At 32.7% G+C, this 20,545-nt stretch overlaps 4 protein-coding genes across 4 annotated transcripts; 3 read left to right on the top strand and 1 right to left on the bottom strand.

Moving 5' to 3' along the window:
- Positions 1 to 634: 634 nt before the first annotated feature.
- LOC130950636 (serine/threonine-protein kinase OXI1-like) lies at positions 635 to 3,609 on the top strand. Its single transcript, XM_057879189.1, has 2 exons — positions 635 to 1,185; positions 2,519 to 3,609. Exons 1-2 carry the CDS (start codon positions 809 to 811, stop codon positions 3,414 to 3,416), a joined length of 1,275 nt encoding a protein of 424 aa, XP_057735172.1. The 5' UTR covers positions 635 to 808; the 3' UTR covers positions 3,417 to 3,609.
- Positions 3,610 to 5,833: 2,224 nt separating this feature from the next.
- On the top strand, positions 5,834 to 9,624 carry LOC130947692 (uncharacterized). Its single transcript, XM_057876394.1, has 4 exons — positions 5,834 to 6,199; positions 8,009 to 8,153; positions 8,500 to 8,659; positions 9,081 to 9,624. The coding sequence occupies exons 2-4, from the start codon at positions 8,016 to 8,018 to the stop codon at positions 9,272 to 9,274; spliced, it is 492 nt and encodes a 163-aa protein (XP_057732377.1). The 5' UTR covers positions 5,834 to 6,199; positions 8,009 to 8,015; the 3' UTR covers positions 9,275 to 9,624.
- A 5,195-nt stretch (positions 9,625 to 14,819) lies between these two features.
- On the top strand, positions 14,820 to 16,314 carry LOC130949106 (serine/threonine-protein phosphatase 7 long form homolog). Its single transcript, XM_057877928.1, has 4 exons — positions 14,820 to 15,138; positions 15,298 to 15,526; positions 15,601 to 15,691; positions 15,811 to 16,314. The coding sequence occupies exons 1-4, from the start codon at positions 14,820 to 14,822 to the stop codon at positions 16,312 to 16,314; spliced, it is 1,143 nt and encodes a 380-aa protein (XP_057733911.1).
- A 2,105-nt stretch (positions 16,315 to 18,419) lies between these two features.
- LOC130949105 (uncharacterized) lies at positions 18,420 to 19,444 on the bottom strand. Its single transcript, XM_057877927.1, has 2 exons — positions 18,848 to 19,444; positions 18,420 to 18,776 (listed from the first exon to the last, which is right to left on the bottom strand). The coding sequence occupies exons 1-2, from the start codon at positions 19,442 to 19,444 to the stop codon at positions 18,420 to 18,422; spliced, it is 954 nt and encodes a 317-aa protein (XP_057733910.1).
- Between the last annotated feature and the right edge of the window lie 1,101 nt (positions 19,445 to 20,545).

Genomic DNA, 20,545 nt, shown 5'->3' with positions numbered 1-20,545 from the left:
CCCTGTTCCATTGACATCCCTACTTATAATGTACACCAAGAACGTAGCTACAAGAGTATGATGACTTATGTTAATAAGTCTCTATACTCAATTAAAAGGTTGTGGGTTTCTAGTCTCCTGTATCTTTGATAAAAAAAAGAGTATGATGACTTATTTGTGTTTGGAATTTAAAGTTGATTTTCAAAAATATTATTATTTATTAACAAATATAACAAAATAAATTGGGATAATTCTGGAATTGTTTTTGGCAGCTCCATCAAATCAAACAGTTGTAAACAGTTCCATCAAATAGTTTGCCTAATATCTAAATCTCTGCTTAGCAAAACTACAATTTGAACGTTCCGTTCACCTTACTCCTCAACAAACGGAACATTCCCTATTCGTCACGGTTTCTAGAATCCCACGCGTATTTCAATTTCAAACCCCACAATTTGCTGTCTTGTGCTCACGTTCCCAACTGTTCTGTCTGTTCATATACCTTACAGTCTTACACCAACATAAACACGGTACAGTTATTAAAAATGTTACCACGTCACCGTCACACCCACACATGTCAATTTTCAGCACGTTAAGTTCACGTTAACTCCGTGCCCCTTCCAAAGTTCAAACCTATATAAGCATCAAATTCTTGCCCAACAAGAATGGAAATAACCTCAGCCACCAAAATAAAATCCCCGCTCTCTCTCTCTCTCTCTCTCATCTCTCTCTTACACTCAAACGCACAGCAAAAACCAGCTGAAATAATAATAAAAAAAACTCTGCTTCAAGAATCATTCGGTCATCTTCCGGTTCCCGGTGATCACACATCATGATCGACCACGGCGACGGCATCTTACCGTCACTTGATTTCGAGAATCTGAAAGTAATAAGCGCCGTGGGGCGCGGGGCGAAGGGAGTGGTGTTCCTAGCGAGAGCCGGTGACCGGTCATGCAGCGAGTGTTTGGCTCTGAAGGCTATATCGAAGGCTCTGATTCAGAAGAAGGAAGAGGCTTACGGAGAGTATAAGAGGGTTTCATTCGAACTTGAAGTGCTACGTCGTTTTGATCACCCGCTTTTGCCGCGGTTGCGAGGGGTTTTGGAAACCGATGGAATCGTTGCCTTCGCCATGGATTTCTGCCACGGTGGCAACCTCCATTCTCTCAGGAAGAAACAAACTGAGAAAATGTTCGCCGATGACACCATCAGGTACCTTACCTTTGCTATTGTTAGCTTTTTATTTTTTCAAGTTAAACTGAATGCAATTATTTATATTTTAAAACTTATTTTTAAATACTTTATCGTTTTCTATCTCTTAATTTCTTTTAATCTCTTTAGTTAAGAAAAGTTTCCTTAACCTCTCTTATATTGGATACAAAATACATATATTATTAATAGTTTAAATCTTATAAGTATTGTTTTAGTTATTTTTATTTGATTATGTCCATTCAATTAGGAGTTTAATTATAATAAAAAATAATTAATTTTAGCCAATGAGATACATAAATGGCTAATTTTTAAGTAAGCAACATATATAGTTCTTGTATAATATTAAATTTTATAAAAGTATCGGAATGACTTCTATCTTTGTATTATTATTGTTATTGCTTCATTCTAGATATTTTGTGAAAATTAAAGGATTTAATTTGTATAAAGTATAAACTAATTAAATAAGAAGTTCCGTATTTTACGCCAATAAGAAGTTATCATAAGATTTTCAAAAAAAAAAGTTTTTTAATATCATAAAAATAAATTCAATTAAACGAGCAGTGTAAAATATTTTTATATTAAAGTGTATGAATGATTATTAAACTTAAATTACGCAAGTGCAAGTTATTTTTCGTTTCTTTTATTCGAAAATTCGGGTTTTTCTTTTGTTGGGTTGGTGGACGCGTATTTCTAGTTATTCTGTTACTTAACTACCAAGTGAATTTTCTCTCTATATCAATAAATAAATAAATAAATAGATTTTATTTCATCTCCTTGCCGTCTAGTTTTGACTTTTGAGTTTTGACTATCTCAAAAGTTTAACAATTTAACGAGTTATTTATCAAAATAAAAATATTATGTATATATTAAAAATTAGTTTATTACATATTTATTTATAATTATATAAATATTTGTGATATTTTAATATGTATTTTATATAAATAAAATTAAATTTTAGTATATAAACATGTAATTGCCATAAATTGTAATTTAATATGATTTATTAATGAATATAGGGAATTAGTCAAACAAGTCAAAATTTCCATTATTTTATTTGCAACAAATTTAAAGCAATAGACCGGTGTTGTGATTCTAGAAGTTGTGCCCCAATAGCCACCTTTTTTAATGTCTCCCTTCGCGGCTTGCTTGCCGAGCAAGTTTGGAAAAGTAAAAACAATTCAAAATTCCTTTTTTTTTTTTTTGCGTCGCAAGTCTAAAGAAAGTGGTCTAAGTTTTACACTGCTTTCTTTAATTTAACAACCATACATTCATAAAACATATTCTGATTTGTACTTTTTCTTTTGTTTTCTTCTTCTTCCCTCTTTTATTAAAGGTTTTACGCGGTGGAATTAGTCCTAGCTTTGGAGTACTTGCATGGTTTGGGAATAGTGTATAGAGACCTAAAGCCAGAAAATGTTATGATCCAAGAAAACGGTCACATAATGCTCGTAGATTTTGATCTCTCCAAGAAGCTGAAGCCAAAATCTCCTCAATCAACGAGTCACAAATCGTCGAGTCCTAACTCGTCGGCGAAGAAACCCGCAAGGAAGCGACGGTTGTCGTGGCTTAACATAAACTGTAACTCTGGCATCTTGCCGTGCGAGTTGGACTCAGTAGAGCCGCAACCTGAGTCAACTCGTCGGGGTGAGTCAGACTCAGTGGAGAAATCGAACTCGTTCGTTGGAACGGAAGAGTACGTGGCACCTGAGGTTGTCGCAGGGCAGGGTCATGGTTTCGGTGTTGATTGGTGGTCACTCGGTGTCGTTTTGTATGAAATGTTATACGGAACGACGCCGTTTAAGGGCGAGAATAGAAAAGAAACGTTTCTTGGGATATTAACGAAGGAGCCTGAGCTGACGGGGGAGAAGACTGCGTTACGAGATTTGATTGGTAGGTTGTTAGAAAAGGATCCTGATCGTCGGATCACAGTTGGCGAGATCAAGAGTCATGATTTCTTTAAGGGAGTTAAGTGGGACACGGTGTTGCAAATAGCGAGACCACCTTATATTCCTTGTAATGAGGTTGAAGACGCGGTGGGGCTTAGCAAACAGGAAGTGGAGATTTTTGTTCATGGAGTGTTTTTTCCTGAAGGAAATGATGATAGAAGAGAGAAAAATGAGAAAGTGGAGGAAAAGAATGGTGGAAATGAGGAGAATAATAGTAACAAGAAAGTGTGGTCTGACAAGTTGAGTCATAGACCCACTGAGAATGATGATTTTTTAATTTTTTGATTTAATTTTTCATTTTTGTTAGATACCTATTTTAATTACTTTATCTAATATAGATGCAGAAGATATAGGGCTCAATTTTTTTGATATGGAGGCCTTGTGTGTGTCTTCCCCGGATAAACATACAAATGCCCCCACATTGTTTTGTTTAGCAAGCAAAACTATAAGAAATTCCTTATTTTCGAGGCAGACATAACTAGAGATTATTCCAGTAATCTAGGGTAATTCACTTCAATGAATTGTTTGAAGATCAAAATTACATAAATGTTTTAAATTCAAATTGGTTACACTTAAATAATTACATGTAAATCGAAATAATCAAATTCGATTTAGCGAGAGAGATGAAACTTTCAGAATAAATCGACACAAGTAAGTTTGATTTACTTGGTTTTGTATCACCAAGTATAAATCGAATGAAATGTATTCAATTTACATTTTTTTTTACGGTAAGACAAAAGCAAAGAAAGCAGAACAAATTTACAACAAGGTAGAACCCATCCTGTAATTCAACCTCAATTCATTATTATATTATTTTTTTACTTAAATTGCTTTCAATGCAAGTATACATCATATCGGATTGGTTTCATTCTATTTTACATGATAAAAATGTCAAATTTTATTTGACACGATTGGCTACAATGCAATAATAATCCACCTAATGTTTTATTAATTTTTACTGAATTCTTTACCTACTTGCAAAACATATTAACATTATTTTTCTTGATTAAAACTTAAATAAAAGCAAAGTACATATATATATATATATATATATATATATATATATATATATATATATATATATATATATATATATATATATATATATATTCTCAACAAATTTTTAAATGTATAAAATATATATTAAAATATAAATTATACATTAAATATGAATTAAATAATATATATTTATATATAAATACAAAATTATTAATATATATTCTATACACTAAGTATGAATATTTCATATATTCTTAAGTCTTGGCTGGGGGCTCTCTGTTTTAACCATTTAAACATTTCGGTGCAACCATGAACTGTTATGATCATGATGGTATTTTTGTACCAACCATTTCTACACATACAAGTATATGATTATAAAGGAAATTCAGAACAATAGATTGAGCCCTTATTTCTACTCTTCATATTCTACACTCTTATAAAAATGTCCATTAAATCGTTGATGAACCTTGCTATCAATTGTATACACTATGAGGTTTGTTTTATAGATGTATTATTGCATTAGTATTTTGATTATTCACTATATCAAAAATCATATAAGATAATATGTAATTAGATTTGTAAAATTTTTAGAATTATATGAATTTATAAGAAATTAATTTTAATGTATATTTAATATTCTAGCTTTACAGAGAAAATATAACTATATTTAAAATGTACTAATCTTTATCCACAATAATAAGAAAACTTTTTTTTTTTAATATTGGAGCCTGATTGGTGTAACCCACTAAAATAGTTAAAAAACTATGTTTAACGTCGTTGTGGAAGTTTCTGACGGGCGCCACAAAATGTCACTGTCATTTTTTTTGCCAATTAAAAAATAATAATTATACAAAATGTCACTACTGTTTTATATATAAACAAATTAAAAAAATTCTTTTAATACAAAAAAATAGAAAAATACATTTAAAAACATCTATTTAATATGAAAAAAAATATCGTGATATTTAACCGAAAAAACATCCATGTATATCAACTTATTTTTGTTAAAAAGATTCGATCCATTAAAAAGTTGGCAGAAATTGGTTGGACCCTAATTGATTCCTTAGCAGAACTCGCTTCATATACAAGGGTTGGTGTATCAAAATATAGAAAATCGAATTTTATGGATTCAATTTATGCAATTCGTTCATTTTTCACATAAATCGAATTTAATTACTTCGAATTACATGTATCCAGGTATATGCATGCTAAATCAAATTTAATAGGGTCGATTTACCATGTAACAAACTTATTTCCATGTTAAATTGAATCATGTTAATTCGATTTACCTTTATCTCTAATAATTCGAATTTGATCAATTTAATTTACTAATTTGATTTACTACTTATATGCCTGAATCTCAATTCGATTTATATAAAAATATGCTATACGAATTTTGATTCGAGGAATTCATGTAATATTCATCTCCCTTTGGTTTGTAGTGGTGTTTTACCCATAGTTATCAGGTTCGGTTCGGCCTTGGTCGGTTCGACCAAAAATTTGGTCAACTCGATTATTTGATTAGAACGAACACTTGTTGAACCGGCTGCACATTGGGCCGGTCGAACCTAGTTCGTCATGACCTGCTGATCTGACCGGTTAATTTGACCCGGTTCGGGTCGTGTTTAATTTTTGTCCAATACCTAAAACGACGTCGTTTCAGAGCCCCCTTCCCCCCTTCCCTTTCAATGAAACCCTATTGCCCAAATCTGAGACTTGAGTGGAACCCCCCCTAACCCAGCCAGCCTCGTCTCTGTGCTCTCTGCCTCTCTCCATCTCTCGAGCTCGGCACTCAGTACTCAGTAGTCCCTCACTCACTGGCTCACGGCCTCTCCCTTTACCTCGATAGTCGTCACTCTCTGTCTCTCACAGCATCACTTCGTCGCTCTTTCAGTCTCTCCCCTCGTCCCCTCACCTCGGTCGTCGTCGTTGTGCCGTGCCCCTGCGTTCGGTTCGTCGGCGGCAGAAGCAGACGGAACCAGTCAAGCAGCAGCTGCTCCCTCGGGTGGTGGTCGTCGTCAATCTCATCTTGTGTCGCGCCAGTCGCGGTGTTCCGACCAGTCAAGCAGGTGAGCTCCCTTCAAGTTCAAGTTTTCTACTCTGTTCTTTCACTAGAATTGTTGTTGAATCTGGTGGTTGTTGGCTTGTTGCTGTTGTATTTGGTTTTAGAGTTATTGAACTGGGGAGAATTTGAGTTAGAAACTTAGAATTGTTATTGAGTCTGGTTATTGTTGCTGTTGTATTTGATTTTAGAGTTGTTGAACTGAGAAAATTTGAGTTAGAACCTTAGAATTATTATTGAGTCTGGTTAATGTTGCTGTTGTATTTGGTTTTAGAGTTGTTGAAAAAAAAATTTGAGTTAGAAATTTAGAATTGTTATTGAATCTGGTTAATGTTGTTGTTGTATTTGGTTTTAGAGTTGTTGAACTTGAGAAAATTTGAGTTAGAAACTTAGAATTGTTATTGAATCTGGTTAATGTTGCTGTTGTATTTGGTTTTAGAGTTGTTGAACACTTGAACTTGAACTTGAGAAAATTTGCGTTAGAATTGTTATTGAATCTGGTTAATCTTTAGAGTTTAGAGTTGTTGCTGAACCTGAGATAATCTTTTTGTTGCTGGATAAGTGGATAGCGTTTGAGTTGAATACTTTGCTGGATAACCGGAGATAAATTTTTTGTTGCTGGTTAATGTTTGAGACTTTGAGTTGAATACTTGCTGATTTTTTTTGTTGCTGGATAATGTTTGAGTTGAATACTTGAATTTTGTTGCTGGATAACGTTTGAATTGAATACTTTGGTGGTTGTTGCTGTGGTGCTTAAAAACTCACTTAGGTAAACAAATTGGTTGCTGAAAATCTTTTATTTCTTTTGCTATAATTTTAAAAATGTCTTCATCTCAAACATCATGAGAAACACCACCATCTCAAGAATAAGCATCATCAGCAACTCCTAATCTTATCACTAAAAGAGTTTACAATAATAGAGGGAAGACTGATCCTGTTTGGGGTCATTGTAAACAAATTGTGGAAAAATAAGAAAAAATCACTATGATGTGCATATATTGTGACAAATTAGTTATGTTTAAAAATTGATATTAGATTATTAATGTTTGTAAAGACTTGCATTTTAAATTTTTTTTATATAATTTTATATTTTTTAATTATGACCGGGTTAACCGAGTAAATCAGTGATCCATCGGTTGAACCGGTGACCCAATCATATGACTGGGTTAATTACTGGTTCGGTTCTGATAACTATGGTTTTATCCAAAAAATGAGCCACAATAAGGAGAAAGGATCTAAACTAAAATAAAATTGATATATTAAAAAAAGATCACGCTAATATTAAGTTATAAAAAATAAAGACAAAAACAGAAAAACTACGTAGTTTTTATTCCTCTCACTGTGTGAGTGCCTCATTCTCGCACAAAACACACTTCACAGTTCACACACAAGCAGAAGCGGCGGCAGCTCTGCTCACACATTCCGGTGCTGGCTCGTGGACTCGTGGTTTCTTGTTCGCCCAGATTCATTTGCTCGCCCCTGGTTCCTGTGCCGTCATCTTTTTTAATTTTCTGTAATAATAATTACTTGATTTAGGTTTTTAAATTTTAGATAAACATAATTGCTTGTTTTATTAATTAGATTCTAAATTTAGGATTTTAATTATGCAATAATAGTAACGTTCTTGTTGTTTCAGTTTGTATTTGCAGGTTATTTAGCTTGTATGATGGATTCAATTCATTTTCGCAGATATTCTAAACATTGTTATTGAATTCAATTACATACATTCTAATTTATTTCAAACATAAGAATTTCAGTCAAAATTTTATTCAATTTCTTCTCATGTGTAGTGTGAACTCCATTATTCGATTTGCAGATGCAAGATGAAAGTGAGGGTTGTTTGTAGGAAAATCTATGATTACATACGCTATGATCTCAAAGAGATTGCTTTCCCATCGTCTTTGCCTGACCCTCCTAACATTAAGAAGCGTCGCAAATTGACCTGGGACCAGCGTATTTGGGTAATTTTGTTTATATTACTGTTAGAAACTTTCAAGTGTATCATGGAATCAGGTATTCCAATGGTCTTAGCCATTGATTTCAAATATATATATTTTATGACTGAAACCACTGAAACACGGGATTCCGTGGTACACTTGTGGAAACCTTTTGCATTTATCTCAGTTCGGTACATTGTTTTTTAATCATGCAGTGGGCTCGTGATTTTTCCTTTTAGTTAATGTTATTAATGTTTTGAGTAGACAAAGATGCAATTTTGGAGGACCATACTATAGACTAGAGTTAATTGAACTGGTGAAACTTGGCCGTTGGTAACTTACTAGTTGTACTGTAACATTCAATCTTCAGGTTTTAAAGAGAGCTGCTAGACTTTATGCCGCAAGCTGGGTTCGCGACATTGGCCCTGATCTTCGGCCAGCACATTACAAGAAGGATGAAATGATCGAAGAACCCAATGATGAAAAGAAACCTGCTAAAGGAAGAGAGCCTTCAACACTGGAGGATCTTGGTACCATCTCTTTCTTTCCCAAGTTTATATTAACATCATTATCTTGTTTGGAATCTGATAGCTTTCCAAAACTAAGATTACAGTTACATACTAGTTTCTAGCTGGTGTAAATGTGTGATTGAGTGAATTATTTATACTATATATATATTATCTCTTCTTGTACATTAATGAGTTATGCAGAAAGGTAAACTACATAGAGCTTAGAAGCCCAATAATATACCAAGAGAGATTAGTTATAGTAATCAATGATGCTGCTGAGTGAGCCATCCCTTGCTTATTCATTCAGCATTAGAACTCTCTGCTCTTGCTATTTGTGCAAATTTGAAACTGCTGTTTTTGGTAGCTTTCTGCCATTGATTTGAACAATGAGTGAGAGGTGATTTTCACAAAACACATGGATCTTTTACTGGAAAACATTCAGCTGTAGCTGCTAGAGGTGGAATGGAGACTCTCAGACCTGCCTTGCAACGCGTGTACATGACCAGAGCTTCTGCATACAGAGACGCTCTTAAAAGCTTCATAGTAGGTTACCAAGAAGGTGTTCAACAAGTAATGGAGAAGAAAGAAGATTCCAAAAGTCAAGAAGATGCTGATGTGCCCAAAAAATCAACTTGAAATTTCTTGTGTCAAGCAGCAGCAGCAGCAGCAACAACAACAACAACAACAAAGCCTGGTCGACTGCATAGATCAAACCACGTCACAGTGAGTTTGTTTACGCATAGAATTTTTTTACCACCTCAAGTATGGTAAATTTCTTGTATCGAGCAATGCTATTTTTCACTCTTATTTAAACACAACTTTGCAGAAGTTGCCAACTTTATCTTGAACTAAAGGTTTTGATGTACATAAGTACATTTTACTGAACAGATATAATTGAGCATTCCAAAATAGTGAAATGCTTGATTGGACACTTATACCTTTCATATTCTACAGTACACTCCTACCAAAATACCCATTAAATCGTTGATGAATCTTGCTATCAGTTGTATACTCTATGAGGTTGATTTTATAGATGTATTATTACATTAGTATTTTGATTATCCACTATATCAAAAATCATATAAATGATATTTAATTGGACAAATAGTGTAATATTTTTAAAATAATATGAATTCATAAGAAATTGATTTTAATGTATGTTTAGTTTTTTAGCTTTATAGAGGCAAATCTAACCACACTTAAATGGGCTAATCTTTACCTCAATAATAAGGAGAAAGGATTTTAATGGAAAACTAAAATGATATTGATATATTTTTATTGATGGGATACTATGTACATAAAAAATTGATCATACTAATATTAAGTTATAGAAGAATTTCAATTCAATTTACTCAATACATTATGAAACAATTTATTGTGTAATAATTGTATACTGTTTTTGGCGCATCCATGCCTTATATCTACGAATGTATCAAACAAATAATGTATAATATCCTATGAAGCATAACTACCAAAAAAAAAATATATCCTATGAAGCACTTAGTTCGTTGAGTTATTGTGTCCGTGTGTCTGAGGTGCGGATATATTTTGGATGCGATAATCATTGACATTCGTTCAACACGCGTATTTGCTATGTCCAACTATGTCTTAACAAAATTTTTTTTTTCAGACACGTTTAGATACATCTAAATACCATCATGTGTCAGCGTGTCTAATTTTATTTTTAACATGTATTTTTAAAATAAATTTAAAATTAGTATATATTATTATTTATTAAAACAAAAAATATTTTAAATATTTTATATAATAAAAAAGGTAAAGTATATTTTTGTTTCTGAAGTTTGACAAAAGTTTCAAAAATATCCCTAAATTTTATTTTGTTTCAATTTTGTCCTAGAAGTTTTCGATTTGCATCAAATATACCATTGACAGCTAATTTTTCAAAAACTTTTAAGACCAATTCAACAACAATTTCATAAGAACAACCCTCAACATAAGCAAATCAAGCATAATTTTCATGCATTATTGTTAGATTGGTCTTAAATTTTTTGAAAATTTACCCGTTGAGGATATATTTGATGCAAATCGAAAACTTTTCGGACAAAATTGAAATAAAATAAAACTTAGGGGTATTTTTGAAACTTTTGCTAAATTTCAAGAACAAAAAGTATACTTTATCTAAATTAAAATAAGACATTAAAAATAATTAAAAATTAATTTATGTTTTAATAACAATAAAATATCAAAATATCATTACGATTTATCTAAAAAATATTTTATATTTTATATATATACGTGTTCTCGTGTCTTATAAAATTTTAAAATTCGCTTATTAATATATCCCGTATCATAGTGTCCGTCTCAATATCTTGTGCATAGATAATATCTAATAAAATTAGCTATAAATTTGTAATACTTAATTTAAAATTAAAATGGTACTTAAAATTTTGGAAAAGTAATAATAAAATTGACCATTTCTTAGTCGTGCTAATGTCAACCATTGTCTCCGGGTCCCTCATCAAATATCTGTGACCCCAATTAACAGTTGTTGCCCGATTGATTATTATTATTTTCCTAAGAATTCAGAAATCAGATACAATAATTCAAGTATTCGTCATTTATAATTATTCTTTCAAATGATCAAATCTTCAGATCCGTCCATAATTATTTATGCCCTAAAACCTGTCATGTAAAATATACAAACGGTAAAAGACACCATTACATTTTATTATAATATATAAAAAAGATTAAAATAATATTATAATAAGTTAATGATATGTCATGTCAATATTCAATACTAACGAGATAGGAAAGAGCATATATGTAAGTATCATGCTCATAATTAATTTATCATGGATCATTCACTCAAATAAATATTTCAACAATAATTTAATATAATCTCAATATAATTTTCTTCCAACAATAACATAATAATATACTAAAAAAAAGTTAAAACAATAATAATAGTACATATATATTTTACTTTCGATTAACTCGCTTAATAAAAAGAAAAGTAAAAACTCTTAATATAGTTTCATATTACTCATAAATATCACTTGAATGATACTATTATAATATTTATTAATATAATTGAATATATTAATTTTTTTAATCATTAAGTTATTTTTAACAACTCCAACTAATATCTCTACAAGATTCTAGCATAGCAAGTTAGTAACTTATTTTACTACTTTATAAACATGCCAACATAATGACATAATTGTGATAAATTCTAACTACAAACTTTGATTATCCTTTTTGCAATTTTAACTTGTTAAACTTGATACAATTTCTATAATTTTTTTATTCTTATTAATATTGATAAATTTAATCTGACCTTTTCTTAGACACTTTAATATAAATTATCATCTTAAAAATTTTATAATCTTTTAGCAACTTAGTTATTGGTAATTGATAGACTTAGTTTAAGTTCTAGCAATCTATTTACATAACTATTTTTATAATGTAATAGAAATTAATATTTATATAATTAACTGACCATCAATCTCTTAATTTCTCACATTAAATTATTTAATTATATATAAAAGAATATCATGAAAAATGTTAATTTATATCAAGATTTTAAATTATAATATATTTGATGTCTTATTTTTGTTTTTATTTCATACATTTTAGTTTATAGTCAATTTCATATCATTATATTGCAACTAACTATTTGAAAAACATTTTATAATTCTATTTAGTTTTTATAAAATTGATTTCCGTGTATAGTCATATAAGGAATTAATAGTCTCGAATAATTCGAATAGATAATATATCATTCTAATTTGTCCATAGAACCACCTTGCCGTATCTGGTTATATATGGAAGTAATAATCATAATATCATTCTAATAAGCAATATATCATACTCATTTAAAAGATTTTTATAATGAAGTTTGAATACTAATTATATTTATGGGTGTAAAGATTAAAAACATCGTATAAAAACCGAAAATTTCTTATATGTTCATAAATGAATGAAGTTAAAAAAAAGTAAAGTATACTTTTTGAAATTTGACAAAAGTTTTAAAAATACCCCTAAATTTTATTTTGTTTTAATTTTGTCATAAAAGTTTTTGATTTGCATCAAATATACTCTTATTGGTTAATTTTTCAAAAAATTTAAGACTAATTTAACAACAATTTCACAAGAACAACTTTTAATACAAGCAAATCGAGCATAATTTTCATGTATTATTATTAGATTGGTCTTAGTTTTTTTGAAAATTTAGCCAGTAGGAGTATATTTGATGCAAATCGAAAACTTTTGAGACAAAATTAAAACAAAATAAAATTTAAGGGTATTTTTAAAACTTTTGTCAAACTTTAGAGACAAAAAATATACTTTTTTTTTTTAACCAAAAATAGGAGACTCGAACCTACAACCTCTTAATTGAGTATGGAAAAATTATGCCTTTTGAGCTATTACTCATTGGCAACAAAAAATATACTTTACCCTTTAAAAAAAAAAGATAAATTTCATTTTTAATTGTCATCATTTGAATTTTTTTATACTAAAAATGCTATGGAATTTGAGGAAGATTACATTTATTAATATATTTTTTAAAATTGGACAAAATAAATTTATAAATAATAAATGAATTTTATTTATAGAAAATAAATAAAATTTTAAAATTGGACTAAATAATTTAATAAAAACACTTGACTTAGTTGACTAGACATTTTTAAATTATTTTATTTTCTACTACAAGATTACACTTTTTAATTTGTATATGGAAGTCTGGCTGGTGTTGCACCCGGTTATGGGAAGGAGGGGAGCTGCCCATTGGTGTGGTGTCAGGTGCTCGAGGAAATCGGACCGTGCGACATCCTAATTGCAACACGGACGGTCCGACATGTAGCTTTCAAAACGGACGATCCGTTTTATTGCATGCTGGACACGCGTCACGCAAAGCTCACTCCCCAAATGGTGTCTTGAATACTAACTTGGAGGATGCAATAAGGACTCTCACCATTCGAGTTATCACTTTCAGCATTCACTCTCAACCTGAAAATTACATTCTTCTTCTTCATTCCTCTGCTGCTAGTGGGTGTGCATGGTAGAAAAAAAAGAAAAAATGCCAAAGAAACATAAAATTAAAGATGTTGATCGTCCTGAGCTTCATATTATGCACAATCTCAATCATTTTGATTATGTAAGTTTGTTTAAAATTTTTTTAATTTTTATAATTATAATTATTATTATTAAAAATTTAGTTGTTCTTATTGTTGTTAGGATTTGAACTTAGAAATATACATAAAATGGTTAGGACTATTCTTCAACGTTTTATTTTTTTTTTGAAATTTTTTCACTATTTTTTTTATAAAAATTATTGTTGTTAGGGTGTTAATTATTATTATTGTTGTTAGACATTGAATCTGAAAATGTAAATACAATGATGTTATATTTATGTAAAACAAACAAACGCAATATTTATTTAAATTTGTTTAATATTTTTTATTATAATTATTAGTTTTAAAAAGTGGTGGCTTAGTAATATTTAGAAAATAAGTTATAAAATGTAAACGGAAATATTATTAATTTTTTTATACAAAGTTTTTTTTTGAAATATTTTTAAAATTTTTAGTTATAATTGTTAGGAAATTAAATATTATTGTGGTTGTGAGTAATTGAATTTAGGAATAAAACTTAAATGGTTAGTATTACTTTCTAAAAAACGTTAGTTTATTTTTGTTAATTATAATTATCATTGTTAGGAAGTTAATTATTATTGTTATTAGAAAATGATTTTAGGAAGATAATAAAAATGATTATTAGTATATTTTAAAATTTAGAAATATGTGTTTAATTTTACTTAAAGTAATAGTTAATAGATAATTAATATTACAACTTATAATGTTATATATTAGAAAAACTTTTTTCTACCGCAAATAAATAAATAAACAGCATCTCTAATTTACTAATTTTCTTGAGAATTGATTAGGAATGTATCTATTAGTTAATGTTATTAATAGTTAGTTTTGAAAAATGTTAAGGATTAATAATTCATTTTAGGAGTTATAATTATTTATTTTAGTCGGATTTAGTCAAATAATTAATGACAGTTGTGTGGTTTCAAATAATATGTGTTGTTGAGTTAGTTGTGCAAATTTTGTTAATGAGTTGCTGTAGTTAAAAAATTCTTGCCTTTCAGTAGTAAGTTAGTAATAGTTAATGAGTTGACTAATAATTTGTTATTTTTTTGTAGAAATTAAGAATGTTGACATGTGACCATCCAGTTCCTCCAGATCGGTACAACGATAGGGTGGAGGAGCACTTACGAGTTACTGGGTTTTATCATGCATCTCAGATCGGTGTAGTACAATGTCAGAAGGCACTGGTCAATGCTCTAATCGAACGGTGGCACCCAGATACACATACATTTCACCTTTCCATTGGTGAATGTACTGTGACACTTGAAGATGTGGCTCTAATTCTTGATCTTCCGACGGATGGTCTTCCTGTCGCAGGGATGACAATGAGTAGCTTCGAAGCCTTGAAGGCGGAGTGTTTGCATCAATTTGGAGTTGCATCACGTAAGTTAGACTGTAGAGGATGCTGCATAAAACTGACCTGGCTGCGGGATCTGAAAGAAAATTTTTAGTTGACTGATGAAATAAGCATACAGAGGCATGTGAAGTGCCATATTATGTTGCTGATCGGGACGATCTTGTTTGGGGATAAATCTGGTGCAGGTGTGCACTGGAAGTATCTACCATTGCTTCGTGATTTTTCCAATATTGAACAGTATAATTGGGGATCGGCATGCCTAGCACACCTCTACAGGGGGTTATGCAGGGCATCTCGTTTTAACTGTAAGGAAATAAATGGTCCACTAATACTCCTGCTCGGTTGGGCTTGGATCCGACTGCCATATCTATCGCCGCTTCCCAGGGAACCCCGCAGTTTTTCGCTAGTAAACAGGTAATATTATGTTACAATGTACCCGTATCTTGAAGTTTAAGATTCAGTTGAGCTAATTGAATATATCATATTAGGTGGCGTAACTGGGAGCGTGGTGACCGACGATATAGATATATGAATCTAGCTCACTTTAGGAAGGCCTTTGATGAACTTCAGGAAGGCTATGTGTGTTTTAATTAAAGAAGTATTAGTTTCGGATTTGGGGTGCGGGACAAAATTATGAAGCATTTTTATTGTTATTGGTATTGTGGATTGTAATAATGAGTTTCCTTTATTTTTTCCAGTTTGTGTGGGTTGCTTATGCTGTGGATCGCGTGGATCCGAACATAATACCTGCTGAAATCTACATGCAGTCGGTTGTGTGGAGTGCTACAGTTTCATTGGTGTCGTTTGAATGTATTGAGTGGCATGCTACCGATAGGTATAGGCGACAGTTCAGTTTCGTTCAGGGAGTACCTCATCAAGAGCGGAATCTGGACAAGGCGCATGGAGAATTCCTGACTAGTCCTAAGAATCTTAACTGGGCCACGACACCGAGTCATTCAATTTGGGTGATGCATTGGACAAACAGGTATAACTACGTTCTTTCTGAGCTTCCCATGCCTTCACAGCATTCATTGAAAACTTACATGTATTGGTACCGGTCAAAATTTGGGGACCGCTTGAACTTGTCAAATCTTGTGGGTGAAGACAATGATGAGGGTAATCAGGATATGGATGAGGGTAACCAGGATATGGATGAGGATAGTCAGGATGCGGATGATGACAATGAGAAACAGGAGCCATAGTCGTCGCCACAAGCCACTCCAAATCCGCCTCCACAAGAACAACCTCAGTTCTCAAGCCAGTATGTACCTTAGACACAGTTCAGACCATCATTTCCAACACATCAACAATATTGGGGTATGTCACAGTTTGAACCAGGAGAAGGAGGTTCGTTTAGCCAATTGCTTGGGTTTATGGCTGTAGATGCAGGACAATCACAATATGGCAATCAGCCTGAGTTCATGGCAGGTAGGTATTCGTTGGATGCGAGGCTTCCGTGCCATACCTCATCCGTTGCTTCTGGAGGGTTCGTATCTGATGACTCTGGTAGAAGTGAAGGTGGACGCGGAGTTCTTAATAGTCAAAATCCTAACCGTGTTTCCATGGGACATCTTGAAGAAGTTGCTAACACACTCGAGTGAGAGACCAACGCGTATCTAGTGGATGACCTGGATGACGAGGACGATGATGAGGAGGATGAAATAGAGGAGTTCGATGAGGATGAGGAATCCCGTAATGATGGTATTATGTTGTGTATTTTGCCTTACATGTTAGATTAGTTATTCATTTTGTGTTCATGAATGGTATCTCTGTGTGGTTTGACTAAATGATATGTGGTATCTATGTCGGTTTGATTACCTAATGTGCTATATTTAATTATTTTTATTAAATTGTATACAGGTCAGGCACACACTCCGAATGACAAAGGCAAAGGTTACAATCTGAGGATTGATCCGCCACGTCGTAGCGCTAATCGCTACACTCCATCTGTGTTCAAAAAGGCCGCAAAAAAATGCAAGAAGTTTGTGAAGGATGTAAAGTGGACAATGAAAAAGTAGTTGTGGTGTAATAAACTTATTTATGTATTAATGATGTTGACTATGTTTAGAGTACTTTGTATGTGTTGGACATTATATATTAATGACCTGGACTATGGTAACATTACTTTGTATGTTTAGAGTATTTATGTATTAATGAACTTATTTATGTATTAACCTTCTGGACTATGCCTTAATTGATGTCATACTATATAATGCTACCGATGGAGAATAATACTGGATTGTCATAGTTTATAATGCTACATGGACCAGGTCATGTTAAATCAATATGAAAATTCATGTCATATTATACAATGTTACATATATCATACGTTATTAACTCAAATGGACAACTCATGCCATATCTATATAATGCCACATATATAATATCATCTTAGAATGTGAATCTACTAACACTCTCTGTCAGCATTTGCACCACCTGACTGACGGCATCTGCTACGGCTGTGTCCCTCAGCTCCACATAGCCTACATCGCCTAGGTCGACGTAACATTCGTGTGTCCATCTCATTCAAGAAGCGCGTCATTCTGGGGCAACCTTTCGTGACGCATATCAGGAACGGATTCGGGATGAACCGAGGTCCGTTGTAAGCAGGCCATGTAGTGGGGTTACCTAGTGGCCTAAACCTTGCTCGGTACACCCGCCGAACTTGGTCCATCTTATACACATCATGTACATACACTTGCCAATCCAGTCGCTGGTTGGCACAACATGCAAACATATGTTGACAGGGGATCCGGTCCACCTGAAACTCACCATAGTCACATCGAAGACCACGTAGGTGGATTGTAAACTCCAGTTCATTTGGCAGCTCCCGTACCTCAAAGAACTCATTCTGTCGGTCAAAGCAACTAACCTGAATGTTTCCTGATGCAAGTTGGTTTGCATGCAACTTTGAGGTCACGACATCAGAAAACACATGGCCAGCATTAATTCGGGCTTCCGCCTTCGCTCTTTTTCGGATGAACAACTCGTTAAGCCTGTAGAATGTTGTCTTCACAAGGGCAGTCACGGGGAGATTGCGTGCACCCTTTAATACTGAATTGATGTATTCCACTAGATTTGTTGTCATATGACCCCATCGATATCCACCATCAAACGCCAACGCGTACTGTTCGTGGGGGATTCGGTTTAACCATTTAGTATAGGCCTCACCCCGTTCTCATAAACGCTGGTAACACACTTCGTACTCCCGCACCGTCCTTGAATATCTTGCAGGATTAAAAGAAACCAATGAAAAAAGAGATCAACACACTTATTGAAGGTAACTCTGTTACTAAATTAATTAGCTTTACTGAGCATTACCTATATTGACGACCAGTTTCTGCAAGTACGACGCCTTGAATTTTCTCAGAAAATTCGACTCTATATGCCTGATGCAAAACATATGAAATGCTCTAGGAGGTGACCAAGTCCCGTTACTCATTTCCACAGCTGCATTTATGGATTCGTGACGGTCAGATATCAGTCTCACACAATCCCGAGTGACAATATGCTGACGAAGGTTACTAAGAAAAAAGTGCCACGCATCAGAAGTCTCTTCCTCCACAATAGCAAACTCAATTGGGACGATATTGTTGTTGCCATCCTGTGACATTGCCAATAGTAGACAACCCTTGTACTTTCCGTACAAGTGAGTCCCATCCACCTGGACAACTGGCTTACAATGTCTGAATGTTCTAATGCAGGATAATAACTCCAAAAGATACGATGCAATACCCGAATATCAGTCACCAAGTCATCGCCCTGATATGCAGACATAGTCTCAAAATGAACAACAGCTGATGACTCCTTATGACACATGGCCTCAAACCATATAGGCAAGGCTTCGTATGATGCTTCCCAGCCTCCAAATATTTTTTCTACTGCCTTTTGCTTAGCCAACCATGCTTTCCGATAACTAACGGTGTAGTTAAACTTCAATTGCACCTCTGCTATAACCGATTTTACCTTTAAGGCGGGGTCAGCCTCAACCAACGGCTTAATTGCTTCTGCAATTGTGGTTGAATCCAGCTTCGAATGATCCTGAGAAATTATGGCTCTGGTACATGTGTGACTGCCATTATACCTCCTTATAACCCAACAGTACTTCCGGCTGATCATGCTAACCTGGATAAGCCAATCACACCCTGATCCATACTGTGTACACTTCGCATAAAATGTCAACGGCTCAGACTCATACACCCGGTAGTCTACGCTTCTTCGTATGGTATACTCTTTTATCACCTTTATAACAGCTTTTCTGAAACTGAATTCCATCCCAACGACAAATTCACCATCTGCGACAAAAAAAAATTCTGCCACCGGAACAGCCATACAAAATTTTTTTATTACACAAATATTTAAACATTGAAAATAGAGCTAAATCAATTTTTACTGCATCAATTATGATAAAAATCCACACTATTCATATTTAACTAATTTACTAATTTACTAACAAATACTTATTTATATTCAAGTAATTTACTAACAAATACTAATTTTAACGTAACTAATTTACTAGTTTACTATTTTATACTAATAAATACTAATTTACATTACTCTAATAATTTACTAATTTACTAATAGATACTAATTTATATTTACTTAATTTACTAAATTAACTCATAAATACTAATGGATATTTAAATAATTTACTAATTTACCAATAAATTCTAATTTATATTCAACTAATTCAATAACTCCCTAAAAAATTTACTATCTTAAACTTAAATACACAAACAGGTAAACAAAAATAAATACTAATCGAGTATATTTTCACACTTCACTTAGCTAGTTAGTCCAACTATCACGATAAATTATTAAAAAATTCTAATCTTTTTTATAAATACAGAGAATTACGTATCTACATTGATATAATCCAGAAACTTCAGAACATGCATGACTTCCAAATCCAAAATTCGCATGAATAATGGCTCCTCAAACGGCACTTCGTTTACCAGTGCATTTGCCACATATGACACATCCGGAGCCATAGGTCCGTCACCTTGATCTTCATCTCCATCTGGACCAATAATTTCGTAGTTGCTTTCGAACTCTTTTTCACTGTCACTGTTGTAATCTTCCCGTAGAATATTCCGGTCGGCCTCAGATTGCTCAAACTCAACATACAACTCGATGAACGTGAGTTGACTCCGATTTTCAATATACATTGAAAATATCTCTTGCATGCTCACTTCGTCCGTTACATATTTGGTTTGAAACTGGACGAATCCACCAAACACTTGTATAGGATATCTATATAGAATACAAGATATTCTTCTTGCCCTCTCAGAATGAATCTTTTCACAGATCACACCTTTGAGCTCTTTAAATGAGATTGTGAAAGAAATCACAACATCTAACAGATTTTCAAAAACAAATGTTACTTCTTCAGATGTTTATAACAAAATCTGACCAAAATAATACACCTTCAAT

This window comes from Arachis stenosperma, chromosome 9 (assembly GCF_014773155.1).
Source record: "Arachis stenosperma cultivar V10309 chromosome 9, arast.V10309.gnm1.PFL2, whole genome shotgun sequence".
In the NCBI taxonomy this organism is placed as follows: domain Eukaryota; kingdom Viridiplantae; phylum Streptophyta; class Magnoliopsida; order Fabales; family Fabaceae; genus Arachis; species Arachis stenosperma.
The sequence above is the reverse complement of the archived record's forward strand: the minus strand, read 5'-3'. Positions and strand labels throughout refer to the sequence as shown.